This window comes from Theobroma cacao, chromosome 4, assembly GCF_053813885.1.
Source record: "Theobroma cacao isolate CCN51 chromosome 4, ASM5381388v1, whole genome shotgun sequence".
Taxonomy (NCBI): Eukaryota; Viridiplantae; Streptophyta; class Magnoliopsida; order Malvales; family Malvaceae; genus Theobroma; species Theobroma cacao.
This window is the reverse complement of record NC_142642.1, coordinates 39,572,016-39,598,959: the sequence shown is the minus strand read 5'-3', so window position 1 is coordinate 39,598,959 and position 26,944 is coordinate 39,572,016. Positions and strand designations below refer to the sequence as shown.

At 35.6% G+C, this 26,944-nt stretch overlaps 6 protein-coding genes and 2 pseudogenes across 10 annotated transcripts; 7 read left to right on the top strand and 1 right to left on the bottom strand.

Annotated features, from left to right (window-relative positions):
- Window positions 1–34: 34 nt before the first annotated feature.
- On the top strand, window positions 35–1,998 carry LOC148763397 (uncharacterized). The gene is given in 1 exon segment (XM_007035475.3): window positions 35–1,998. A coding segment is annotated over 1 exon segment (1,221 nt). The 5' UTR covers window positions 35–534; the 3' UTR covers window positions 1,756–1,998.
- Window positions 1,999–2,963: 965 nt separating this feature from the next.
- On the top strand, window positions 2,964–4,968 carry LOC18603469 (uncharacterized). 2 transcript variants are annotated; one of them, XM_007035473.3, is made up of 2 exons: window positions 2,964–4,534; window positions 4,665–4,968. In XM_007035473.3, exon 1 carries the CDS (start codon window positions 3,201–3,203, stop codon window positions 4,386–4,388), a length of 1,188 nt encoding a protein of 395 aa, XP_007035535.3. In that variant the 5' UTR covers window positions 2,964–3,200; the 3' UTR covers window positions 4,389–4,534; window positions 4,665–4,968. The 2 variants fall into 2 exon arrangements, with proteins under 2 accessions (XP_007035535.3, XP_007035536.3); XM_007035474.3 differs by having other exon boundaries at window positions 4,636–4,968.
- Window positions 4,969–5,586: 618 nt separating this feature from the next.
- Window positions 5,587–7,550, top strand: LOC18603468 (uncharacterized). 2 transcript variants are annotated; one of them, XM_007035471.3, is made up of 2 exons: window positions 5,587–6,931; window positions 7,163–7,550. In XM_007035471.3, the coding sequence occupies exon 1, from the start codon at window positions 5,770–5,772 to the stop codon at window positions 6,925–6,927; it is 1,158 nt and encodes a 385-aa protein (XP_007035533.3). In that variant the 5' UTR covers window positions 5,587–5,769; the 3' UTR covers window positions 6,928–6,931; window positions 7,163–7,550. The 2 variants fall into 2 exon arrangements, with proteins under 2 accessions (XP_007035533.3, XP_088661262.1); XM_088805136.1 differs by having other exon boundaries at window positions 5,589–6,935; window positions 7,183–7,550.
- Window positions 7,551–8,721: 1,171 nt separating this feature from the next.
- LOC108661513 (transcription termination factor MTERF15, mitochondrial-like) lies at window positions 8,722–10,364 on the top strand. The gene has a single exon (XM_088805220.1). It carries the CDS (start codon window positions 8,907–8,909, stop codon window positions 10,044–10,046), a length of 1,140 nt encoding a protein of 379 aa, XP_088661346.1. The 5' UTR covers window positions 8,722–8,906; the 3' UTR covers window positions 10,047–10,364.
- Window positions 10,365–11,107: 743 nt separating this feature from the next.
- LOC18603466 (uncharacterized) lies at window positions 11,108–12,676 on the top strand. Its single transcript, XM_018119710.2, has one exon. The coding sequence runs from the start codon at window positions 11,295–11,297 to the stop codon at window positions 12,453–12,455; it is 1,161 nt and encodes a 386-aa protein (XP_017975199.1). The 5' UTR covers window positions 11,108–11,294; the 3' UTR covers window positions 12,456–12,676.
- A 559-nt stretch (window positions 12,677–13,235) lies between these two features.
- LOC148763396 (uncharacterized) lies at window positions 13,236–14,021 on the top strand (annotated as a pseudogene).
- Window positions 14,022–14,589: 568 nt separating this feature from the next.
- LOC18603465 (uncharacterized) lies at window positions 14,590–15,867 on the top strand (annotated as a pseudogene).
- A 369-nt stretch (window positions 15,868–16,236) lies between these two features.
- Window positions 16,237–26,479, bottom strand: ALY3 (DNA binding protein). 3 transcript variants are annotated; one of them, XM_007035464.3, is made up of 20 exons: window positions 26,250–26,479; window positions 25,559–25,685; window positions 24,791–24,889; window positions 24,506–24,568; window positions 24,262–24,339; window positions 23,645–23,834; window positions 23,161–23,420; window positions 22,700–23,078; window positions 22,159–22,236; window positions 20,952–21,172; window positions 20,750–20,812; window positions 19,658–19,981; window positions 19,393–19,571; window positions 19,033–19,315; window positions 18,525–18,761; window positions 18,170–18,331; window positions 17,612–17,764; window positions 17,299–17,517; window positions 16,643–16,942; window positions 16,237–16,527 (listed from the first exon to the last, which is right to left on the bottom strand). In XM_007035464.3, the coding sequence occupies exons 2-20, from the start codon at window positions 25,664–25,666 to the stop codon at window positions 16,363–16,365; spliced, it is 3,561 nt and encodes a 1,186-aa protein (XP_007035526.3). In that variant the 5' UTR covers window positions 25,667–25,685; window positions 26,250–26,479; the 3' UTR covers window positions 16,237–16,362. The 3 variants fall into 3 exon arrangements, with proteins under 3 accessions (XP_007035526.3, XP_017975198.2, XP_007035525.3); XM_018119709.2 differs by having other exon boundaries at window positions 20,750–20,806; XM_007035463.3 differs by having other exon boundaries at window positions 17,612–17,755; window positions 26,250–26,478.
- Window positions 26,480–26,944: the final 465 nt, after the last annotated feature.

Genomic DNA, 26,944 nt, shown 5'->3' with positions numbered 1-26,944 from the left:
GTCCCACCTTGGCAAATTGGATAAGAAATATGAGGATTTCAAACCCCCGACGAGTTAGAATTCATACACGGATAGTGGCGTAGGCAGTAGTGGCTATGCAGATCGGTCTTTGATGGCCCCAAAACAAACATGTGTCGGCATATAGTACTAAAGATATCACGCCGGGCAAAGTTCAATGTAAAGAAAGTTAATACGATTAAAATTTATATAATGAAGAAGCTCATGGCTTATCATACTTCTTCACGAGAAAATTTTCATATGCATTAAGCATAGAAAATCTTAGATAGAAGAACGGGAAAGGTTAAGGTTTTGTTAAAAAGAAAAAACAATATATTATCTCAATTTTGTCCTCAACAGCTTCAGAAGCCTGGGTCTCTAAACAGTCGACTCCAAAAAGGACCTGTCTTTCAAGGTTGCTGCCTTACGGGTGGAGGTTTCTTCTTTGAATTCAGAATCTGCCCATTTTCAAAGAACAAATTTTTAATCTCCAGAAACAGGTAAATTCCTTCTCTAGTTAACTTAGTTCTAATCCCCATGTTTTACTTTCTCTGCAAAAGAATTCTCCATGGGAGACTCGCTGTTGCAGCCTCTCAAAGTCACAAAGTTTTATGCGTTTCCAAAAACAACCCATCGTCCCTTTCATCGTCACTTTTAGGAGTATCTGCATCTCTCACTTTCAGATGCATTTCAAGCTCTTCAAAGAAACAGTCATTTACAGTTTCGTACCTTAAAAAGAAATGTGGGTTGTCCTCGGAATCTGCTTTAACTGCCGCCAAGTATGTTCAGTTTAAAACCTCGGATAGAGCTGATACTGTCATCGCCTTCTTCAAGAACCACGGTTTCTCAGAGCCCCAAATCACCCGCTTAATCAAGAGACGGCCAGTAGTTCTTGTATCTGATGTCGAGACAACCCTTTTACCTAAACTTGAGTTTTTTCGCTCCAAAGGTATTTCAAGCCCTGACCTCGTCAAAATCTTATCTGATAACCCAACTATTTTGGGGTCAAGTTTAGAGAAACAAATAATCCCTTCTTTTAATTGCCTTAGTAATTTCCTGTCTGAAGAGAAGATTATTGATGCTGTAAAACGCTATCCACGCCTACTGTCTTATGATCTTAATGCTGTTTTGTTACCCAATATCAATCTTCTGCTGGATAATGGAGTGCCTGAATGTAATATTGTTACAACACTTCATTCATTGCCTTCAACATTAATGAGAGGTCCAATTCAGTTTAAGGATATGGTAGATGGAGCAAAGGATATGGGGTTCATCCCTTCCAGGCCAATGTTTATGGTAGCACTCTTTGCAATGAGTTCAATGAGCAAATCAACTTGGAAGAAGAAGTTTGAAGTTTTTAAGAAGTTTGGTTGGTCTGAGAAAGAGGCTTTCGAGGCTTTTCGAAGGTATCCCACGTTTGTTAGAGTGTCTGAGGATAAATTTATGGCGGTAATGGATTTCCTTGTGAACAAAATGGGTTTTCAATCTTTGCTTATTGCCAAACGTCCCCGTATATTGATGATGAGCTTGGATAAAAAGATTGTTCCAAGGGGTCTGTATGCTCAAGATCTGTTGTCCAAAGGTCTTATAAGGCATGTTAACTTGCAAGCTTTGTTGGAGACTTCGGATGACTTATTTGTTGAGAAATTTGTGAACCGCTTTAAAGCAGAAGCCTCTGAGCTGTTAAAGCTATATCAAGAGAAGCTCAATCATTCAAAAAACTGGAAAATTGGTTGATAGAAGCTGCAGCATTTATAGATCGTTTACATTCAGATTTTCCTCATGTTACTTTGATTGAGTTTGATTCTTTAATCTGAAATGTGTTTGGTTTAGGTTAGAATTGCAGCTCATAGAAATTTTTTGCTTTTAACTTTTCTGCCTTTAGTGAAGCTTGAAGTCGACCATGTGCTCTGATAATTTGCTATGCTATTATGTGTTATCTTTGTCTCCAAATGCAGATGCGGGAAAAATTTCTCAAGTTATAATTATTGTTTGTCCTGATATCTGTACTCCTGTGGTTGCACCTTCTCCTGCCATGTGTTAGCAAGGAGCATATTTAAGGATTGGTTTAATATTTTGCTATTCAGAAACCGTACCATTATCCTCCAGCCCCAACTGGTTAAGAAGCTCCAAGAAAAGCTTGTAATCACAAGAAACCTATACATGATAATATTGTGTTTTTCTGGTTCATTTGCTGTTCTACAGTTTTTTGTTTCTTCCTTTCGGTTGTGCAGGGACTGTGGGTTAGGAGATAGTAATATGAAAGCTAAATAGGAGGGGTTGTGAAACCCAAATTCCATTATTTTCTGTCATTTTAAACATAAACTTGGAGTTTTTACTATGCCAATCTGTGTAGCCAACCTGATGAACTCCTTGAACTTGCTTTCTTTGCATCTGTGATGAGGAAGTGCAATGGTTGGCAGTAGGTTGCCACCAGAGGGAATAAAACGTACATGCTTTGCCAGTGCAATGATTGGCAATAGGATGCCACCAGAGGGAAAACAAACCTACATGCTTTGCCAAAGGTGCATGCTTTAAAGTGTTGGCATGATATCCTACAAAATGGAAATTGAATCATTCCACTCCACCTTCCAAGTGGTTTAGCAGCGGCTAGCCTCCAACAATAACTGGTGTGAGAAGAAACCTTATTATGCTTTAAAATTTATCTAAAAATTTTGGGATTTTGGGACAATTTAAAGCAAAAGATTCTTCCCAGGGATGATTGATTACTGTGTAATTCTTCGAATGAAGTTTGGCTCATTGCTCTGTCACAACGGTATATCAGTATAATTTATTGTTATCCATCAACTTTTGTCACTTCGAAAGCTAAGTAAGTACTACAAGAGGATTGCAATCCTTCAGTCTTTGGTATTGGCTAAAAATGCTTTACAAATTATTATTACCAAAAGAAAGTCAGCGCTGCTACTGGTCTTTGTTTACATTAAATGGTTCACATGCGCCCCATCAAGCCTATAACTTACACCCATATGGCTAGAATACAAACCCAAACAAAGGATCAAAGCACCGCCGTTATGTTTTACCCCGAAGAAAAACCGTTCAGTCCAAGTGGGTTAACGTAGGTTTGCCAAACTTGTTTGACTTGTGAGTTTCTCTGCTGGAATTCAAAACTTCGCTCCTTGGCAGTCGCAGAACGGATTTGTCTCAGGTGATTCTGTTCTCTCATTGCCTTAATTTCAATTCCCATGTTTTGTTCTATCAGCAAAACTCTTCTCCATGGGAGGGACAAGATCACAGCCCCTCAAACTATGAAACTTTTCTGCACTCTTCGAAAGAACCCATCGATTTTATCTCTCAGATTATTCTCCACCACTTCAAATCAGCAGCAATCTTTTACAGTTTCTTACCTTATTAACACTTGTGGGTTGTCTCCGGAATCTGCTTTGCATGCCTCTAAATTTGTCAACTTTGAAACCCCAGATAAGCCCGACTCTGTCCTGGCCTTTTTCAAGAAGCATGGTTTCTCAAAAACGCAAATCGCAACCATCTCCAAGAGGCGGCCAGCGTTGCTTTTATATGATGTTGAGAAAATCCTATTGCCCAAAGTGGAATTTTTTTACTCCAAAGGTGCTTCACGTTCTGACCTTGCCACATTCGTATCTAAATATCCGACTATTTTGGCTATTAGCTTGGAGAAACAAATTATCCCTTCTTTTAACTTGCTTAGAAATATGCTTCTGTCTGATGAGAATGTCATCAATGCTATAAAGCTCTATCCTCGAATTTTCTCCTATGATTTTAATGCCTATATTTTGCCTAATATCAATGTTCTGAGAGATACTGGAGTCCCTGAATATAACATTGTTAAATTACTTCATTGGCTTCCTAAAGCATTCTTCCGAGCTCCAGTCAAGGTCAAGGAGAATGCTGAGAAATTAAAGGGAATGGGTTTCAATCCTGAGAGGGTTATTTATCTTGTAGCTGTCTATGCATTGGGGTCATTGAGCAAGTCCACTTTGGAGAAGAAGTTTGATACTTTTAAGAAGTGTGGTTGGTCTGAGGAAGAAGTTTTAGAAGCTTTTAGAAGATATCCCTTGATAATGACAATTTCTGAGGATAAAATTATGGCTGTGATGGATTTTCTTATGAGCAAAATGGGTTTCGAGGTATCATCCCTTGCGAAATACCCTCGTATACTGGCAATGAGCTTAGAGAAGAGGCTTGTTCCGAGGGGTTTGTTTGCTCAAGATTTGTTGTCTAAAGGTTTACTTGAGGAGAAAATTCGGTTGCCAAAATTTTTTGAGTCTTCAAAGGAGTTGTTCCTGAACAGGTTTGTGTATGCCTATGGAGAAAAGGCTCCTGAACTGTTGAAGCTGTATGAAGAAAAATTTAACCTTGCACTAGGAGGCAAGGGCAAAATACAGAAATCGTAGAAGTTGTCCTTTGATCCTTGTTGAATTCTTGAATTCATGAACGTGCAAAAAATCCGAAATTTTGAGCAGTATCCATTTTCTGTCATTAGTGAGTCTTGAATTCAGCTATATGACTCTTTGCCTAATACTGCTCCTTATCTTCCCTTGTGAGTCTCTTGATTATATTATACTACCAATGCTGTCTCCAAATTCATGAGTGATTTATGCTGAGTTTATATCATTCCTTGCTATGGCCTCTTATCTGCAGTTTTTGTATGATCCTTGCAATTTTGGCAGTTGAAATCATCCTCCCTTCCACCTCCTACCAAGTTGTTTAGCAGCGCCAAGAATGCTACCGTCACAAAGCAGCCTTGCAAGGGTTTGACATGGATCATATGAAGAAATGGTGCTGCTGTTATAATTTAAAACAAGCTCTTGGGCTTTTTCAATACTAGGATCAATCATATTAGTGTCTATTCTTATCAATTTAGAATTATTCTTTCTCCTCTTTATGATGATAACTCATTATTCACAAAAATGTGAGCAAAACTTATGTTCTTTTAAATGATTAGCTCCACATTTTTATATTTATCATAACAAATATTGCATTTTCCCTTTTTAATCCCTTTGATTATTAATTAAATACTATTAGAAGAAAGGTTTCCCCTTTTTCAAATGGGGAAAAAACAATGCAGGGATTAAGGTGCTATGACTCAATGTTGAATTTAGTTCGTATACTTATTGAATGTTTGTCACTGAACATTCAATCACTTCATTTTTTGAACAAGAAGTGGTTTTTACATAATACTTTGTTAAAGTAAAATGACAAATTTTGTCATTGGATGTTCAAATCTGTAAATTTTTGGATAAAGATAACGAAATTAAAATATTTTACCAAAAAATCTGCTTAGTGTAAATGGTAAATTTTCATCAATTTCATGATTTTAGGTTTAAAAATCAACAAAATTAAAAATATAATGACAAAATTCTATGAGATTACATAATACAATGGTAAACTTGACCTTAATGTAAACAAATATGAAGTAAAGTACAAATAAGAATCTAGACATTGGATATAGGCATCTCCAGAAGTGTAATAGACTTGAAAAATAGAATTTTTTTTTCTTTTTTGCTAAATGATAAGAGGCTTAAATCTTGGGAAAAATTTACATAAATTAATAGCGGTAATTACGCCGTATAACGCAACCCTGCGAGATAAAAAGGGGTTTAGAGTAGATGCACAGTGACCCGAGATTTGGGAATTGAAAAGTTTGAAGCTATGGCCTTTGAGTTTCAAGAGCAGCCTGCGGTCCTGGTCTGCATTCGGGGTCCAAAGTTGAAAGCTTTTAGGGTGAGTTAGTTTGTTCTCTCTTTGAGTAGCTTAATTTGTTTCATTTCCAAAATGTTTAATCTTTCTAGGAAAAACAATAGCATCTTACATAGGCTTTCATACATTGTTGTGAACAACTCCTCAAACTCACTCCTATTTCTCAAAGTTAGATGCATCTCAAACACTTGTTCCGACCTATCTCAATCTTTTGCATACTCTTACCTTATAGACAAATTTGGGTTCTCCCAACAATCTGCTTTGGCAGCTTCCAAGTATCTCCGTTTTAAAACCCCAGATCAACCTGATTCTGTCATTGCATTTTTGGAGAAACATGGGTTTTCAAGAACCCAAATCCAACAAATGATCAGGTCACGGCCGAACCTGCTGTCTTCTAATGTTGAGAAAACCCTTTTGCCCAAACTAGAGTTTTTCCGATCTAGAGGTGTTTCAAGCCCTGACCTTATCAAATTCTTATTTGGCAACCCCACTATTTTAACTCGTAGCTTAGAGAATCAGGTTATCCCTTGTTTCAATCACCTTAGCAGTCTGCTCCAATCTGATGACAAGGCTGTTAAAGCTATAAAACGCTATCCGCGTCTTGTCACATGTAATTTTGATGCTTATATGTTACCTAATATCAATATTCTGTTGGATAATGGAGTGCCTGAATCATATATCAGAACAATGTTTTTTCACCATCCTAGATACTTTGTCATGATCCCAGATCGGTTTAAGGAGATTGTGAAGGAAGTGAAGGAAATGGGGTTCGATCCTTTGCTGATGAAATTTCTCCGTGCTGTAATTATGTTTAGAAAAATGAGCAAACCTACACTGGAGAGGAAATTTGATGTTTACAAGAAGTGGGGTTGGTCTGAACAAGAGATTTGGGAAGCGATTCGAAAGAATCCACAATGTGTGGATTTTTCGGAGGAAACAATTATGGCTAGAATGGATTTTCTTGTGAACAGAATGGGTTTTAAGCCTTTGCACATTGCCAATCAACCAAGTGTTATATGTCGGAGCTTAGAGAAACGGATTGTTCCAAGGGGATTGTATGCTCGAGAGTTGTTGTCAAAAGGTTTAATGAAGAAGTTTACATTGTCTGGATTGTTTGACATTTCAGAGAAGACATTCTTTGAGAGGCTTATTAACCGATATGAAGACATTGCACCTCAGCTACTAAAGCTGTACAAAGAAAAAGTGAAGCTTGCCATAGGAGGCAAATATTGAACAGGTAGGTTTTTTGATGTAGCTGATTCTTTTATCTAATTGAATTGTTTGATCTCAAACTTGCTCCTGTTTTAATTGAAGAATGCAACTATTACCGATACTTTTAACTAGCATTGACTCTTGTTATCTCGCTCTAACTGTTTTATGTGCTTGATTGAAGAATAGTTATCTTGCTCAAAGTGCAACTGTGAAATGAGTCTCATTTGCAGAGCTTACAAATCTCTTGGTTCATTAGATTGTATTGATAGCAGGTAGTTAAGCAGCTCCAAGAATGCTGCTGCGGCGAATGACAAATCTCTTGGTTCATTAGGTTGTATTGATTCCAAGTAGTTTAGCAGCTCCAAGAATGATGCCGTGGCAAAGAAAACCTTGCAAGGTTTTGACATGATCACATGAAGAAATGGTGCTGCTGTTGTAAATTAAAACAAATGGAAAGACAATAATCCAATCCAGGTTTTCCTGTTGCCAAACTCATGGCCCTTTTGTAGTGCTAGGATCAATCATATTCAATGTAAAATTATCCTTTCTCCTTGTTATGATAATAACTCATTGTTCACAAAAATATGAGCAAAACTTATGACTTTTTAAATGGTTAGCTCCATTGTTTATATTAATCATAACAATATTGCAATTTTTCATCTCCTTTTAATTATTAATTAAGTACTATGAAGTATGAAGTAGAAGAAAGGTTCCCTTCTTCAAATTAAAAAAAGAAGAGGTACTAAAGTGAAATTTGTTAATTTAATATGACTTAATATTGAGTTTTTTTTTTAAATATATTTCAACTTTATTAAATGGTGTCATTTTACTTTCAATTACTTAATTTTGGATAAAAAGTAATGAAATCAAAATATTAATGTAAATGGAAAATTTTGTCACTCTAAATTTATTTTATTTTTTAAATTTTTAGATAAAAAGTAAGGAAATTTGAATATTTCAAGAAATATTTTGATAATATTAAAGTAAAATTTTTTTAGTTTGTTATTTTAGGGTCAAAAATCAATAAAACAAAAGTGTAATAACATAATTCAATAAAATTGAAGTACGATGATGACAAAGTTCAATATTGACTCATACAAATTTTATCTTAATCCCAAAAAATTGTGAAATAAAGTAGAAGCAAGGATCTATACATGAGAAATAAGCATATCAAAAAGGGTAATATAATAGTAAAAAAAATGTATTATACTTAAAAAAATTTATAAATTATTTAAAAAATATTTAAATAAAATCTCTATTTTTTATTACATTGAATTAAGTCTTGATACTGTTATTTTAAGCTAAATAAATTCTTATTGCTAATAGTTAACTAACTATTGATAGTTAAAATTTTATTTGTTATTTTGTGCCACGTGATGTTGATATAACATATTGATTTATTAAAATAGATGATAATATGATATGTTGATATGACATTATAGCATAATCACATAAAATTTTTTACTTCACATCAGCATCATGTAAGTATAAAATGCCAAGTATTTTTACTTAATAACAATTAATTAACGATTAGTTATAAGCTCTATTTAATTCAAAAAAAAAGTAATTGATTGACTATGATAAAAATTAAAAAATTTTAATTTTTTTTAAATAATTTAGAAATTTATCAAAATTATTAAAAAATTGATAAGTGAAGATTAACATGAAATAAAATAAAAATAAAATAGTGAAAAACTAATTTAAAGATAAAATAATTAAGTAAATAAATTATATATATCTATATATATATATATATATATATATATATATATATATATATATATATTTAGATGTCTAAGACACCAATGAGATTAAATTAACACGGGCTGTGAGCAGCACTAACCTTCAAACCGAATAGCCGCAGAGTGACATGATATTGGGAATTGAAAAGCTTGAAGCTTTGGCAGCCTCCTGTCCTGTCTGCCTTCAGATTTCAAAGTTGAAAGCTTTTGGGGTGAGTTTGTTCTCTCTCGGAGTAGCTTGTTTATTTCATTTCCTAAATGGTGTTTCATAGGCTTTCTTCATACATTGTTATGAACAAGTCACCCTTATTTCTCAGAGTTAGATGCATCTCAACCACCTGTTCAGACCCATCTCAATCTTTTGCATACTCTTACCTTATAGACAAATTTGGTTTCTCCCAGCAATCTTCTCTGGCAGCTTCCAAGTATCTCCGTTTTAAAACCCCAGATAAACCTGATTGTGTCATTGCATTTTTGGAGAACCATGGGTTTTCAAAAACCCAAATACAACAAATCATCAGGTTACGGCCGAACCTTCTGTATTCTAAGGTTGAGAATAACCTTTTGCCCAAACTCGAGTTTTTCCGATCTAAAGGTGTTTCAAGCCCTGACCTTATCAAATTCGTGTTTAACAACCCCACTATTTTATCTCGTAGCTTAGAGAATCAGATTGTCCCTTGTTTCAATCGCCTTAGCAATCTGCTCCAATCTGATGACAAGGCTGTTAAAGCTATAAAACGCTATCCACGTCTTGTCACATGTAATTTTGATGCTTATATGTTACCTAATATCAATATTCTGCTGGATAATGGAGTGCCTGAATCAAATATCAGAGCAATGTTTCTTTACCATCCTAGATCCTTTGTCATGATCCCTGATCGGTTTATAGAGATTGTGAAAGAAGTGAAGGAAATGGGGTTTGAACCTTTGAAGATGAAATTTCTTCGTGCTGTCATTATGTTTAGAAAAATGAGCAAAACTATCCTGGAGAGAAAATTTGATGTTTACAAGAAATGGGGTTGGTCTGAACAAGAGATTTGGGAAGCTATTCGAAAGACTCCACATTGTATGGATTTTTCAGAGGAAAGAATTATGGCAACGATGGAATTTCTTGTGAACAGAATGGGTTTTAAGCCATTGGTCATTGCCAATCAACCAAGTGTTCTATGTCGGAGCTTGGAGAAGCGGATTGTTCCAAGGGGACTGTATGCTCAAGAGTTGTTATCAAAAGGTATAATGAAGAAGTTTACATTGTCTGGATTGTTTGACACTTCAGAAAAGGTATTCATTCAGAGCTTTGTTAACCAATATGAAGACATAGCACCAGAGCTGTTAAATCTGTACAAAAAAAAGGTGGATCTTGCCACAGGAGGCAAATATAGAACAAGTTATTTGTAGAATGTAAATTTTTTGATCAAGTTTATCCAATTGAATTCTTGATCTCAAACCTGCCCCTGTTTGAATTAAAGAATGCAACTATAACAATACGAGTCCATAAGACAGTTTGTTGGTGCTATTAATGTTGGCCATTTTTGCAGAAGCACTTGCTAAAGTATGGTATTAGAAACGTATTGCAACCCGAACCATGTAATGCACCTATTCAAACAACAAAAGAAACTCTAGGCTTGTTGTGCTGTAATTCTTATTATGATTCGGTGTTATTGAAAGTCCTTGGCATGCCTTGTGCTTGATTGAAGAATAGTAATCTTGCTCAAAGTGCAACTGTGAAATAAGTCTTATTTGCAGAGCTTAGCAACGTCTTGGTTCATTAGATTGTATTGATACAAAGTAGTTTTGAAGCTCCAAGAATGCTGCTGTGGCAAAGAACACCTTACAATGTTTTGACATGATCACATGAAGAAATGGTGCTACTGCTGTAAATTAAAACATATGGAAAGACAATATTCCATCCATGTTTTCGTGTTGCCAAACTCTTGGGCATTTTTAATACTAGGATCCATCATATTAATATGTATTCTCTTGTCAATTCAGAATCATACTTTCTCTAAGTACTATGGAGCATGAAGCAGAAGAAAGGTTTCCCTTCTTCAAATGGAAAACAAAATAGAAAGGGACTAAGGTGAAATTCGTCACTATAATATGACTCAATTTCGAATTTTATCGGTATATTTTAATTTTATTAAATGTTATTATTGTATTTTCAATTAATTTATTTTTGAACAAAAAATATACTTTATTAATGTAAATGACAAATTTTGTCACTATAATTTCAATTTCATTAATTATTAGGTAAAAATACCAAATTTGAATATATCACAAAATATGTTAACATAACAAGTAAATTATTATTGATTTTATTATTTTATGTTTAAAAATTGATAAAAAAATTAAAAATCCAGTGATATAATTTAATGAAATTTTACTAAATGATAAGAGGCTTAAAACTTGGAAAAAGTTTTCAAAAACTTCACTTTAAGTGTTTTAAATTTATAAAATAAATTAAATGAGGGTACTGTGAAATAGACGCATGAAGCAGTGAGACATGGTGTTTGGGAAGTGAAAAGTTGGAAGCTTTAGCCTTTAAGTTTCAAGAGCGGCCTCGTGTCCCTGTCTGGGTTCAAAGTTGAAAGCTTTTAGGGTGAGTTTGTTCTCTCTCTGAGTAGCTTAATTTGTTTCTTTTCTAAAATGTTAAATCTTTCCAGGAAAACCAGTAGCTTTTTTCATAGGCTTTCATACATTGTTATGAACAATTCCTCGTCAAACTCACACTTATTTCTCAGAGTTAGATGCATCTCAAACACTTGTTCAGACCCATCTCAATCTTTCGCGTTCTCTTACCTTATAGACAAATTTGGGTTCTCCCAAAAATCTGCCTTGGCAGCTTCCAAGTATCTCCTTTTTAAAACCCCAGATAAACCTGATTCTGTCATCGCATTTTTGGAGAAACATGGGTTTTCGAAAACCCAAATCCAACAAATCGTCAAGGTTCGGCCGCCTGTGCTGTATTGTAATGTTGAGAATAACATTTTGCCCAAACTGGAGTTTTTCCGATCTAAAGGTGTTTCAAGCCCTGACCTTATCAAACTCTTATCTTGCAACCCCAGAATTTTATGTCGTAGCTTAGAGAATCAGATTATCCCTTGTTTCAATTATCTTAGCAATCTGCTCCAATCTGATGACAAGGCTGTTAAAGCTCTGAAACGCTATCCATACCTTGTCTCATGTAATTTTGATGCGTATATGTTACCTAATATCAATACTCTGCTGGACAATGGAGTGCCTGAATCAAATATCAGAGCAATGTTTCTTCACCACCCTAGATCATTTGTCATGATCCCTGATCGGTTTAAGGAGATTGTGAAGGAAGTCAAGGAAATGGGGTTCGATCCTATGCTAATGAAATTTATTGGTGCTGTCATTATGTTCAGAAAAATGAGTAAATCTACCCTAGAGAGAAAGTTTGATGTTTACAATAAGTGGGGTTGGTCCGAACAAGAAAGTTGGGATGCTTTTTGCAAGAATCCATACTGTATGGAAGCATCAGAGGAGAAGATTATGGCAATAATGGATTTTCTTGTGAACAAAATGGGTTTTCAGTCTTTGCTCATTGCCGATCAACCAAATGTTCTAGGTCGGAGCTTGAAGAAGCGGATTGTTCCAAGGGGTTTGTTTGCTCAAGATTTGTTATCAAAGGGTTTAATTAAGAAGCTTACCTTGTCTGGATTGTTTGACACTTCAGAAAAGGTGTTCCTTCAGAGGTTTATTATCCGATATGAAGACGTAGCACCACAGCTGCTAAAGCTGTACAAAGAAAAAATGGATCTTGCAATAGGAGGTAAATATTGAACAGGGTATTTGTAGAATGTAAGTTTTTTTATTGAGTTGATTCTTTTATCCAATTAAATTTTTTGATCTCAAACTTGCTCCAGTTCGAATTGAAGAAAGCAATTGTAACAATACTTTTAGTAGCATGGACTTTTATTACCCGTGAAACTTGAACTCAACTTTGTGCTCTGACTGTTTTATGTGTTTAAATAATAATCTTGCTCGAAGTGCAACTGTGAAACGAGTCACATTTGCAGAGCTTACCAATATCTTGGTTTATTAATGGTATTTATTGATACCAAGCTTTTGGCTTGAAATGATTTTTTTTTCATGCAATTATTAGGTCTTGTTTGTCATTTGTTTAGAGTTATGAAGGTCAAAAATTGCCTGTCATTTTGATGCCGCTTTGTGATTGTAGTTTTAATTATTTTAATTCTGCTGGTAGTCACCAAGTATAGGGGATCAGAGAAAATGAGTTTCAATTCTTCGAGGTTTACATTTGTTTTTCTGGTGTCTGGATTGGAGAGAATCAGCAAATCCACATCGGAGAGGATTTTAATGTTTATAAGAAGTGTGGTTGGACTGATGAAGAGATTTGCCTAGCTTTTCCGGGGTGTCCCTTGTACAATTTGGCAGCATCTGAGAATAGTTTACGACTACAAATTATTTCTTGTAGACAAAATGGAGCTTCACAAAGTGCTGTCACCTTTCAGCTGACAATACGGAAAAATCAACTTGTTGAGGAGTTACACGCAGTTGGTTACTTCTTCCCACACTTAGTATTACCTTACCAGTATTCTTGTGTATGATTTTGATTCTAATCTGTTACCAAATATGAATATTTTGGGAGAAAATGGGGTCCTTGAATCAAATATTTTTACAATGCTTCAACGTCAGCCTAGATCCTTTAGGTTTAATCCGGTTCAGTTTAAGGAGATTGTGGAGGAAGCCAAAAGACTGGGGATTGATTCTTGAAGAATGAAGTTTGTTTATGCTACTTTTACATTGAGATCAATGAGCAAATCCACCCTGGAGAAGAAGTTTGATGTTTGTAGGAAATGGCGTTGGTCCAACCAAGAGATTTGGGAAGCGTTTCGAAAGTATCCATGTTCTATGGAAGCATCGGAGGAGAAGGTTGTGACTATAATGGACTTTCTTGTGAACAAATGGGTGTCAATTCTTCTCTAGTTGCCAAACAGCTGAGTGTTCTTCCGATGAGCTTGGAGAAGAGGATTATTCCGAGGGCTTTGTTTGCTCAAGAATTGTTATCATGCGGTTATTTAACACATCAAGCAAGGAGTTCCTCAAGACGTTTGTTGACTGTTATGTGAACAAAGCACCAGAGCTCTTGAAGCTATACAAAGAAAAATTGAATATTCAGAAAAATGAAAAGTGAGTTAAATATAGACTGCAGAGTAGGATTTGCACATTTAAGACTCAAATTTGTTTTGGTACACTAAGATTCAGAATTTCCATGTCATTTTACCCCTGTTTTCAGTTACTTCTTTTGATCAGAAACTTGTTCTAATTGGAATTGGCTAATGCAACCGATCCAAGTGTTTTAGCTGTATTCTTTTCTGCCATCAGTGAACCTTAAGCTCAACAGTCTGCAGTCTCTCTAAGTGCCAGTGTGAAATGAGTTTCCATATGCAACCATATTTGTTTTCATCTTTTTTTTTTTCCTGCTGCATCTGCATGGTCTTGTTTGTCAGTTTTTAAGAATTTATAGTGATGTACCTGTTGTCAAGTAACTAGCAAGATCGACTTCAGCTGTTGTTATGCAGCTCCAGCAGTAACCTCATATAGATGGGATTGCAAAGAGTCAAATCAACCTAACCATTTGCAATCAGAGATTGCATTCATCTCATGTTTCAGCATAACTGTCCTGATCATGCAACTAGCCTCAGATAATGTTCTTTTTCCATGTGACTGTTAGGTCCTCTCCCATCATCTGTTTAGAGTTATGCCAGTCAATTTTGCCTAGGGGCGGATGCCATTTTGCCAAGGATCTTGTTCCAAGGTGAAGGAGTGTTTGGTCCTCATGGTTTTCTGATCTTTCAGTATGAAACAAGTTGGCTCAATGGCCAATAGACAAAACTTGAGATAATGAGATCCAAGGAACAAAATCATAAACAGGTTTTATCTTCTCCGTCGAAGTGTTTTCCATGGGAGGGAAGGTTACAGATTCTTGTACATTCTTCAGAGTGACCCATCAATGTTCAGACTATCCAACACTCATGGATTTATCTCAAGCTCTACCAATCGGCAGTCATTTACAGTTTCATACCTCATAAACAAACTTGGGTTCTCCCCAGAATCTGCTTTGTAGGCTTCCAAGAATGTCCATTTCGAGACCACGGGTCATCCCGCCTGTGTCATTTCATTCTTAGAAGAAAAAGGGCTTTCGAAAACCTAGATCAAAACCCTGGTCAACAAGTCACTTGCATCTGATGTCGATAAAACCCTTTTGCCCATGTGGGAATTCTATGTCTCCAGAGCCTTCTCAAGCCCTGACCTTGCCGAGTTCTTATCTCGTTACCCGACCATCTTGAGAACAAGCCTAGAGAAACAACTTGTCCCTTCTCTCGATTTCTTTAGCAATCTGCTGCAATCAGATGATAAGACTGTCAGAGTTCTACAACGCTGTCCTTTCATTCTCGGTTATGATCTTGATGCTTATATGTTACCAAACATCAAGACTCTGCTGGATAATGGAGTGCCCAAATCAAATATTATTTCTGCAGTTTGTTATCACCCTGCAGCATTCCTGACTTATTCTGATCGTTTTAAGGAGATCGTCAAGAAAGTAAACGAAATGGGTTCGATCCTTTGAGGTTTAAGTTTGTTTCTGCTGTTTATATATAGAGACAAATGAGTAAATTCACGTGGCAGAGGAAGTTTGCTGTTTACAAGAAAAGGGGTTGGTCTGATCAAGAGGTTTCAAGAGGTTTTGGAATATTTTCGAAAGTATCATGTCGTATGGAAGCATCGGAGAAGATTGTTGCAACGATGGATTTTCTTGTTTTCAGCCTTTGCTAATTGCCAAGCAACCAAGCGTTGTTGGCTGGTCGGAGCCTGGAGAAGCGGATTGTTCCGAGGGGTTTTGTTTGCTCAGTATTTGTTATCAAGAGGTTTGATTAAGAACTCTTGTGGGTTGTCTGCATTGTTCGACACTTCAGAAAAGGTTTTCCTTCAGACGTTTGTTAACAGATATGAAGACGACGCACCGGAGCTGTTAAAAGCTATTAAAGAAAAGGTAAATCTTGCAGTAGGAGGCAAGTACCGAACGCGGCATTCAGTTTGAAATGAGGAATGCAAGCCTTACCAGTGTTTTTGGTAGCATTCTGTTTTGTCAATGGTGAAAACCTGAACTCAAACCATTTGCTCTGACTCTTTTGACGTGGTTTAATAGTTTCAGCTCAAAGTTGTCAAATTGAGGTCTCCATTTTGCTCCAAGTGAGGTTCATTTCTACGTATCTGTTAGGATCTCTTCATCATTTGTTTAGAGTTATGAAGGGTCAATTTGCCTCTGTTATAAGGTGAAGGCGTGCTTGGACCCTTTCGGTTCTTGATCTTCACGGTATGGAACGAGTAGGTTCGACCAAGTGTTCGCGGCTCAACCCCACTTCTTATAAGCATCAAACTACCATCCCACGTGGTAGCAGCTCAAAAGAACAATGGGTTTCCACTTTCCTATTATAGTCTAAAATGTTATTCACCTAAATAAAATTGAAATCATAGAAAGAGAATGGCTTCACGATGACGCTACAAGAAGTCTACAGACTGAATTTACTAGGTTACGTTGATAATAATTGGTGCATGTATTGATTCCTATTAAAGGTCAAAAAAGGAGTAAATAAGATGGATAAGAGTTGAGGGAAGAGCCTTACAAATTTTTACAACAACAATCGAGGAATGAGTACTGGGTCTATGTAGGTACCAGCGCCAATATCTGGTTCCTAATAATTCCCATACATTTCTGTATCTCTGCATAAATTGAGAGATTTTGTGAACAACACGGCTTCAAACTAGTAACAGCAGAATCTAGTACCTGGGCAACATCTCCAGGTGGAAACTGCCTTTCTGTACACTTCTGCATTTGTTTTTAAGTGAAAATAATCAGAATCGGGAAAAAAAATTTGTTAACTACCAAGTATCAAGGCAAGTAAAACAACTGACAGGAACTTAAGAACCATTCAAATAGTTACCTGAATCATGAGCAAGGTGGCTACACAATGCACGATAAGGTCTGAAGGGATTCTAAGATCGTCTTGGTCAGACGAATTTTGCAACTTTGTATCAGGTGCATGACCAGTTGCCAGTGGATTTGACACAAAGGCAGTGAGATGATCGTGAAAAGTTACCGTACTGTGGGCTGAGTCTATTGGGATAGAAGACCGCGGAGCAGGCACACTAAGATCATCCACCGAAAGCTGGTTATTTACAAAATCTATTGCGTCCTCAATCCTCTCGATGCTTTTCCCCCCTTTTCTCAAGGATGACATAGCCTGAGATGGTAATCAAAGTTTAATCAAAACTAAATTTATAAAATTAAATAAAAAATGCAAGGATCCATTGCTTCAAAAAATACACGATAACCATCTTCAGGCTATCTCATATGGATTAGCTCAAAAATTGTTGTGGCCTTGTATTTAGGCTAGGCCTTTTCACCTATTTCTTATTGGTTTTACACTGATAAATTAACATATATGTGAAAGGCAATTAATAAAGTTCCAATAATACGGACAATTTCAAAATGCTTGAAAAGAAAGTAGAGATGGGGAAAAAGGTTTAGACTCAAACAAAGTTGATCCATCCGTAAGGTGCCATCAAGACAACAACAGTTCAATGTCCTTTCTTTTACCTGCATAGCTGCATCCACCATTGACCGAGCTTTCGTTCTTGAACTTTCAACAATTTCAGCCACATGGGATACAGATTCTTGGGCATGATGCATAGAATGATCAAAAGAACTCAACTGACAACCATGCTCACCAATTTTAGCCAAGGGCTTCAGCAATCTAACTGAGGAGGTCCCTTGATATGTATTGCGTTGCCTCAAGGAAAAGAGAGCAGAAGAAACCTGCAAAAGAAAGTTCAGGCATAGTTAGGATAAAATCGTAAATGACAATGGTGAAGAGATTTAAGCTGAAAACTGCTTCATCGGTATCTCATACCTGCTCATTGACTTCATTTAACTGTAAAAGAACAGCAGCATATTGCTTCTTGAAAGAATCTGAATCCTTTATAGAGTTGTCCCCACCTTTCTGGTTTTCCAACACCTCATCATTCATACGCCGTAGTTCAGAGACCACAGCCTCCTGCAAATGCTAACACAATCCATACATTCACTTCTCAGACACAACTTGAGCAAAATGATTTGAATGGGATTATATGTCAGCTTCAGATAAACAAAATACACATGCAAAGCAAACTATGCAACAAGCTACAAGAAAGAGAATCACAATACCGAAACCCCCAACAAAGCAAAAGGCACCAATTATGGACGACGGGATAAGATATGATAAAAATACCATTATTACTAAAAGAGTAGGAATAACAATAGAGAACAAATGATGAATTAAAAATGTGCAACATTCAACAGGCACTATATATAGCACTGAACACAGATAAGTTTCTATGAGAACTTGAAGTTGAAAAAGAGAGAGGGGAAGAGAAAGTAAGATCTGCCAGTAGATTAAATTTAATAAATAACAGCTAATATGGTGTACAACCTTTTTGTCAAGAGCACGAGTCAACTGAGAAAGAGCTTCAACATCAGCTTCCCTCGCCTGTATCAGCGCCAGAGCAGAAGGCTGGGAATTTACTGCCTGCTGAGTATAAACAGTTTCCATAGGCCCAACTTTAAGTTGTAAATTAGGACTTGATGGATCAACCTGATCAAAGCAATTTATGCCTATATAAGATACCAGTTATCCTGATTCTATATTGTTTCCTATATCAGAACTTTTAGCTGCAATACTCTGCCTGAAAAGCATGGCTCAAGTAGCTAGTGAAATGCAATTTATCCTTGAAACTAATTTTATTTGTTATTCATGAAACGAGAACCATTTTGCAGTCATAACTTACCTTAACAGGTTGTGATAAATTGCCAACACTGAAAGTTGATGGGGAAGTTCGAGAGGGACTATTGGCATTCTCCTCACACGGAGCAAATTTGATGTTCTCTTCCATCTTGCTTTCTTTTGGCTGCCCGTTCATTTTGAGCTCATTGTAGTTTTCAAAAAATTTCCTGACAGCAGCATTTTGTCTCACAAGGGAAGCAGGCAAATTTTCCAATGGATTTAAAGCCATACAATCAATATCCTGCAATAAAAAAATGTATCATCCGTGAAACTGAAGAGGAAAGAACAACAAAAGAAAAATAGGAATAAGCTAAATGAGATTCAATAGCAGGTATGCATACATGTACTCGTGTATTTAGACAAAAGAAATTTAAGAAAGGGACCTCCCAAAGCCTTAGCCTGCCTTTAATCTATTAGACAAAGGCCTTAATGGCCATATTCTACATCTTCAGTTGAATGAAATGAACATATAGCTATCATAAATGAAGCAACTCCATAAAATAAAATTTTACCATGACAGATTCCACTCCTAGCTCAGTGCTGTCAAATTGAATCCGGTACCTACTATGGTCAACAATTAACACATTTCCATCATGAATCTCTCTAGTTTTTGGATGAATAGCAATAACACGCTGTCCAACTGATAGAGGTCGAGCTAAATCAGTTGGAAGTCCTTCACCAATACCAGCACGGAGTTCAGCATAATGCGTTCTAACAGATTCCCGATATTGATAAAGCTTCTCTCTTTCTTCCTTCAAAAATTGCTCAGAAAACCTTCGTGGCTTGCCAAGGGAACTGCATCAACATGACATTATCTAAGTAGAGCACCAACACCTAAAACCTTATTAAGATTCCAAAGTAGAAAGCTATACCTCCTTATGACACCCCATTCAACACGAGTTAATCTTGGAACATGACCCAATCCTACATGATCCAAATACTCCACAAACTCCCTTTTAGCAAACCATGGATAATCAATTGTACTACAGAACCACTCAAAGGTACACCATCTCCGTGCTTGATATGGACATAGGAAGTTACAAAGCTTTTCCTGTTATACAGAATATACATATATCAAACGAAACCAAAGACATAGGAACTCAACTTCAATGGAATTGTTAAAGTATATAACGTTACCTTCAGATTGAGTGCTCTGTCATGGAATAAACTAACTGGAACACTAAATTTTCCCTTCACAATACCATCAGAGGACTTTATATCCTTCCCAATCACTTGTTTCTGTGCATCTATCTTTCTCTTACTCCTGACTTTTGTGGGTAGGTTGACCTGGTTAACAGGTGAAACCTGTATGGTAGATGGAGTTGAATTGTTCAAGTCCCTTCCATGATCAGTACTTGAGGAACGATGCTCTGGAGGTCTCACTGATTTCCCTTGCTTTGAATGTGCAACATTATTAGAGCGTTTACCTTTGCTTGGAAAATTCTTTACCTCATCTAAAGCCTAAAAAATGAACATAAAAATAACAACATCAAGAAACAGTTATAAGTGATGAAGACAAGAACATGACCCTGGAGAGTGCAATTTTACAAAAAAAATAATGTATACAATAGGCACATGTTTTAGTTACAAAGAAGACCCTCAATTGCAATGGTCGAAAGAGGGAGAAAGAAATAATTACTAACAGAACCAGACATCATACCAGCGTAGAATGCCCTCGGCTGACCCACAAATCGGGTAAAACATTTAACTGAGTTGATCATTTAACCAACTCACACCTTCACCTATTTACACACTTCATCCTTTTTCAGAAAAACAGTCTTCATGTAAAAAGAACATTTCCTTATGAATTTATCTCGCCATTATCTTCACTTCATAAAAGATTTCTTTAATTCTTTTGCATAGTATTTTCTCTTCCTAATTCTTATAAATCTATTGTTATATTTCTTATTTTATTTGTCACTCAAACTCAGGCTATAGGCGTCAGGTATACTTGCACCAAAAAGGAAAAAGATTTTTTAGCATGCACCCAATTCATAAAGTTCAATACACTTGCTCAGAATAAAGAACGTTTACCGCATATATGAGTAAAAAGTTTATCTAATATTCTACAGAAAAGTATCTTAAAAGACCATCATATTGCTACATCCAATGGGGAGACAGAAATGAAATTTTATATCACAAGTTTAGCCTTTTTTGAGCTTTTTTACCAGAAAGAACCCAAAGGAGCCATCACAACTCTTTGAAGCTAAAAAATTGAAAAATACAAACCTCAATGTTTCGAGATTCACCCAAATGAGAATCAGCATCAGTTTCATCTTTTGGAATCTGCAACTAGTGAGCAAGTTACATACGGTCATTGTTTCATGTAATAAACCCAATGAGAAATTTTAGACAAAAAAAAAACCAATGAAAAATAAAGTATTCACCTACAAAAGAGAAAACAAGCAAACAGGTTTGCATTAACTCTTACTTTATATGGTGAGGACTTCTGTCTCCTTTTCCGCATTCCAACATTACCTGGGTGTGTTTCCTCCTTTGCCTCGGGAATAGCACGAACATCATGACCAAAAACTTTTCCCTGTTTACATGTTTTGGGGGCAGTGCCTTTAGCTCCAGAAACAGGATGGTTTCCTTTCAGTTTAGTCTTCTCAACAACTTCATTTTTCTCTTCCTTGAACTGCACAGATGACTCTGACACACACAAAAAGAAAAAAGAGAGGTGGGATATGACATATTATATAAACACATTCAGACAGAGAGATCTTCCAGAGTTTGAATTATCAAGAAGGATTTAGGGAGTGCAGTTCAAGCTAGAGACAGTACAAATGAAATCATTTACACATAGCTTGCTTGCGGAATGGGACAAAGACACAACAAGGAGAAATTTGCAATGTAGCCTAATCTTATAGTGCATAATAACACTATGAGAGATTGGGACAATATGGTAAGTTAAAAACTAAAGCAGGTTTTTATCTTTAATAAAATTGCAAGCTTGCACTTAATGAAGAGATTATCTGAAAAATGAAAATTCCATTTGAAAAATCTTACTAGAGTCACACCTATAATTCTGGAGGATTAAAGCATTTTGTGCATAATACACTCATACATGACCCAAATATTTTGACTACTCAAACCCTTCTACGATTTCTTTCACAGGCTATGATTTTAAGTCATTACTTACTTCAATTCAGATCTATAATGTATGACAGAAGACTGAATTCGGCGAAAAATAAGGTGGCAAGTTGGGCTTATTACATAAAAAAAAAACTTGCAAACTTGGTATATTATAGCATTTAGCATATAAAGGCTGCCACATGCATAGTAATAATTGAATGAGGTAATTTTAAAAAAAAAATAATAATAATTGAACAAGGTACTACTTCTGGAAGAATAAATGATATATGGTAAAATCAATTTAATAGCTTGGCATTTCATTGAATGCATTATTTGTCATAACTATTTGGCTAAATTACTCAATAGACAATTCTTTAACAAGCCATTCAGGTCAAACCATATCCAACTTATGCATCTAATGAGGTTCATCCATCTAAAGGAAGGAAAAACAACAATGATGAGATTTAGCTAAGGAAAAAACTAGCCAGCTCATATAACAGTAAATCCTACCACAAAATCAATACTAAAGTTTCTGTTTATTGGTCAAAACATATGTGTCTTACCAGTATCAGCAGCAGTTTCTGGCATCATCAAGGACAGATCTGCTAGAGTTTGCAGGGCATCAAAGGAAGTGTCTTCAACTGCAAAAGAAAAGGGTCTAAAAGAATTGATGACACAAGACTTAGCGAAAGTTCCACAGGTTAAAGTCAAAGCTCACTCAAATAAAGTCACAAAGAGAAGGGGGGGAAAGGCTGGTCAAGCATGATTAACAGTCTAATAAGATTTTGACAAAAATTATCTTTGAAAATATTGCAAGAAAAGCAGCGAGGAACAGAATGCAGAAAAAAACTTTAAAGAAACATGTTTTAGAGGAAATTACCTTTCTGAAGAGAAACATGCCAACATTAGACCTCCAGATAACATAGGTATACAAGGAGCACTCATACTTATACAAATAAGCAGAAAAGATACACAAAAAATAACATATCAACATTATAGAAAATTAACTCAGAGGGAGTAGCATTTGTTGACATAAACCAGATAGAAAAAGAAAGGAAATAGAGAGGGAAGTAAGACTTTTCTTAAAGGCAAATATCATCATACCTCTCCCAAACAACACTTTTTTACTTCTTTTCCTTAGACCCTTGATGGAGCCTCTAGAAGGTTTGGTATCTGCAACCTCTGCTTCAAACTTTCCCTTGAAATCACATAACTTTTGATCTTCTTCCGTCCCACTACAGGCTTCTTTTGTGTCTTCCAGATGATTGTTTACACTTTCCTCAACCCCTGGCTTCCTTCTGTAGTATCTTTTTCCCTTCTGTTGAACTTCAATGGTACCAGTCCCTTCTATATTCATTGAATAATTTTTACCTCTAGCATAATCAGCATTATCAGCTTCAGTGCTTCCTAAGCTCAATTCACAAGCATCCTCATCCATTTCACTACCATGAATCTTGGCACTAGTAGTTTCTGACTCAGCATTCTGAAAAAAGTAATCAATTAATTTCTGAATGAAAGAAAGTACCAGATAAAGCATTGTAAAACATCAAATAAAAACAGATTACCATCCTTTCACTGTTGAGGATAGGTGAAGATGCCTCTGCTTTTCTGTTTGGTGTTCGAGAAACTTGAGGAGATCCACCTCTTTGTGATGCCTCCGTCAAAACTAATGCTATCTCATGAGCAACATCATCATCAACGGTATCCACCTTTAGTTTCATGCCCTGCCTAATAGGTGAAAAGTACCTTTCTCCTTTGTTTTTGTCATGAGAAAAAGAAATAGGAACACGAGGAGTCCTTTTTCCAACAGCACGGGGCCTACTTTCTGAAATGAATGCAAAAAAATTAAAAACTAATGAGGTACAGCAGCCTAATGTTAAGAGCTTAAGTTTTAATGCATAACATCTGTTGCTGAATAATATAGAGCTTTCCTAGAGTAGCCTAATTGCTACTATTAAACAGTAAATGCGAATGCCACCTCAAAACCCAATGTATGTGCAGAATATATATGTTTAGGAAGACTAAAGAGAGTGAGAAAGAGATCTTTACCAGAGCGTCTCCTCTTCAACAATGACAAGCAACCATAACTTGATGCAGCTGAATGAAATTGCAAAAGATCAGGAAATGACTTATCTAAACTTTTAGAGGGTTGATCTCGAAGTTTTCCCCTACTACGCTTCTGAGGTTTCCGAGAAGCTCCCACGCCCTCATTGCTTTCTTGTTCACTATCACTTCCTCCCTACCATCTCACAATCCAATAACTTCAGTTCCATAGAAGGCATTCCCATAATTATTTACATTTCCTAGATGCATCCAAGCTCAATTGATAGCATATAAAACAGCATGCCTTAAAGACCACATCATTAATAAGATAATCCAAATCTAAAAGATGGGAGACTACTGACCAAGGAATTTTCATTAACACTAAAATTGGTATTTAGACAGTAAATAACAAAGTGAGAGCAAGTAATGATCTGGTCAACTTATAAAATTTGCCTATTCAGCATAATTATATCCTATGACAATAAGGGAGGATAGTATTGTCACAAAGGTGACTGACAGAGAGATGAATTAGTCAAAGTAGCAGAATACAAGTGCAAATCTTTTCAAAAACCTCAGATCCAAGTAGAATTCTAAAGAATGGCCAGATTATATTAAACACTCACCATAACACAATAGTGATCAGTCATCATCGCTATGAGTCCAACCACAGAAGCAGTGCCTTCCGGGAGAGATAAGTAGGCCTGAAAACACGGTAAAATTTTCTCTTGATGAGTTTAAAGCACCCAAGCACCTTCTTGATTTTGTCATTGTCACATTATATGTAAACAATAGTCACACATGATTATAATGAAAATAGCATCCCTTCATTACAAGATAATAATGATATGTTATTAAATCCATGCTTACCCTATTCATAGTGTACAGAGCTTCTACCATTTCCACAGATCGATTTCGTACCACAGTAGCAACCTAGAAACCCATAAGAAGCAAAATAAGAAAAAGGTAAAACCACAACAACCAAAAGCCAGATCTCCCAACTACATGCACTTAAAAGCAACTATCATAGAGTAGCTATTCTGATTTTATTATAAAATTAGAAAATTAGAGTACAATATCTAAAACATATGCCATCTAAATAAAGGTTAATTACGACAACCAATAATAAATCCCAGTATTATAATCACAACTAACCTTCTTCCAATCTTTCCCATACTTGCGATACGCTTCATAGAAACGCTCAAGCTCTTCCTTAGTCCATTGAGGCCCTAACATGTCAGACAACTTCCTTTTCTGCACGTAATACATTATAACTATAAATTAATTGAAGAACAAATTTTTCACAGGTCAATTTTATTATTTGTAGAAAGATCTCAACAAAATATTTAGAGAACTGCATCAACATATATCAAAAGAAATCTTTTGCTTTTGTTTCCAATTGGCACTATGCTAGAAAGTTATGGTGACTTTCTGAATTTCTAAATCTCATCTACGCAAGGCTTCCAGTACCTATAGACACATAGACAAAAAAAAAGAAATGTTGAATGTAAAAACCTCGCGGCAGCAACTCTTAAAATTCTGGTTCGTGGTTGATTCTTTTACTAACACTGCTTCATACTTTACATACTTGATTATCTTTTAACACAAAAACTTAGTCCAACCATCTTTGTATGCAAAACTTAGCTATAATTTGCTAGCATATAAGCTCAAACAAAAAGGTACAAAGGATGGGAAACCCTCATGGAGAAAGACAATGCAAGAAAAGCTCAGGAATAAATAAATTCAATCCAGCATCGGTCATGAAAAGTCCAAAAAACCTCCAAAGGAACAGTATATAGTCAACAAATGCAATCAAACCATTAGAATCTTAACCCCATACAACCTGATGAAACGAAAGAATTCAAAATAGATAGATAAATAAATCAAAAATTAAAGTATTGGAAATACTAATCAAGAACTCACCCGTTGCCCGCTTCTCTTAGCACTACTATCTCCATCTTTACTAGAAGCAACCTCATTAACATAAGAAAACTTCTTATTTACACTTTTAGATTTTCTAGATGGCGCCATAAGGAATTTCCTCAGTTACCTGAAACGTACTCAAAATCCAAACATCAAATCAGTGTATCAAATTCCAAAATCAAAAACAAATTTATCTCAAATTTTTTCCTCCATAAAAGAAGAAGAAGAGGAAAATCTCAAACAAAACATTCAAAATAAATTTCAACTTTAACCTCATAAAATTTATTTCCAGCTCTGAAAGAGAAAAGCAAAAGTCATGCGTAATAAAAAAAAAAAGAACTAAGAATCCAGAATCTACGAAAGTCAAGATCATGACAAAACTAAGTTACAGAAGATGAAAAAGAGCAGAGATCAGGTCAGCTATCTTTACTGAATCAAAGTATCGCGGCGATTAAGTGCCGTTTGGTTGCCGAGAAAAGCAAAAGAAAAAAAAATTGCAGTTCCAAAAAAAGAAATATTACTAGTAACAGAAAAAAAGTTCACTCAATTGAGTGTCAAAATTTCTTCAATTAAAACGCAAAAAAAAAAAAAAGCAATTTTTCGAAATCTTTTCGCTTATTTAGAAAACAGAATTGAGAAGAAGAAATCGATGTAAACAAAAAGAATTCCAAAAGCGGAAATGTAAGCTTACCAGGTTCGGATCGAGACGGCACAGTTTCGGAGAACATTGAGGGAAGCCGAAGAAGAAGAAGAAGCGATCAAGTAAAACGCGAGCTTCTTCTCCGATGGGAATTTATTTATTTATTTGGCTGTTGATTGGATTGCTAGAAGCTTGAAAATGGAGGAGAGGAAGAGAAGAAATGGAAGAATTTGGGGATATAACCGCGAAACTTTAAAATAAAAAAACAATTGAATGGCTAAATCAAAGCGATTTTTGTTTTGTTTTTTTTTAAATAATCTTTTCTTCTAATTCTTCATTTTGGCCTTTTAATTATTTAAATATTTTTATCGCTAATTCATGATTATCAGGTGCGATAGCTCCTTCAGTTTAAAAAAGAAAAAAGTAGGGCCCAGCCTCCGTTGATTTGTTGTCTACCGTACGCGTAGCGATTTGTTTCAATCTGGACCGTTTAAAATGCCTTTATTGTATCCTTTGCTTCGAAGTAGTCTTTTTTTTTTAATTCTTTCGTTGAAAAATAGCTTTGTTTTGTAACTAAATTAGTATTAAAGTTTATACTTTCTACATTTACAAGATAAATCAAATATTATCATTTCATTAATAAATAAATATTTTTATCTTTATACATTATATATAACACTTAATACATCTTTCTCAAAAAAAATATAATACTTATAATAGTTTGGTTGACGAAATAGAAAAGAATA

Coding starts and splice junctions, on each gene's coding strand:
- LOC18603469 (XM_007035473.3), top strand. CDS start 3,201: ATGTTTTGTTCTATCAGCAAAACTCTTCTCCATGGGAGGGACAAGATC.
- LOC18603468 (XM_007035471.3), top strand. CDS start 5,770: ATGTTTAATCTTTCTAGGAAAAACAATAGCATCTTACATAGGCTTTCA.
- LOC108661513 (XM_088805220.1), top strand. CDS start 8,907: ATGGTGTTTCATAGGCTTTCTTCATACATTGTTATGAACAAGTCACCC.
- LOC18603466 (XM_018119710.2), top strand. CDS start 11,295: ATGTTAAATCTTTCCAGGAAAACCAGTAGCTTTTTTCATAGGCTTTCA.
- ALY3 (XM_007035464.3), bottom strand. CDS start 25,666: ATGGCGCCATCTAGAAAATCTAAAAGTGTAAATAAGAAGTTTTCTTAT. Junction 20,813..20,951: donor AGAAGTCCTCACCATATAAA/GTAAGAGTTAAT, acceptor CTTGCTCACTAG/TTGCAGATTCCAAAAGATGA. Junction 18,332..18,524: donor ATTTATCACAACCTGTTAAG/GTAAGTTATGAC, acceptor TGCTTTGATCAG/GTTGATCCATCAAGTCCTAA.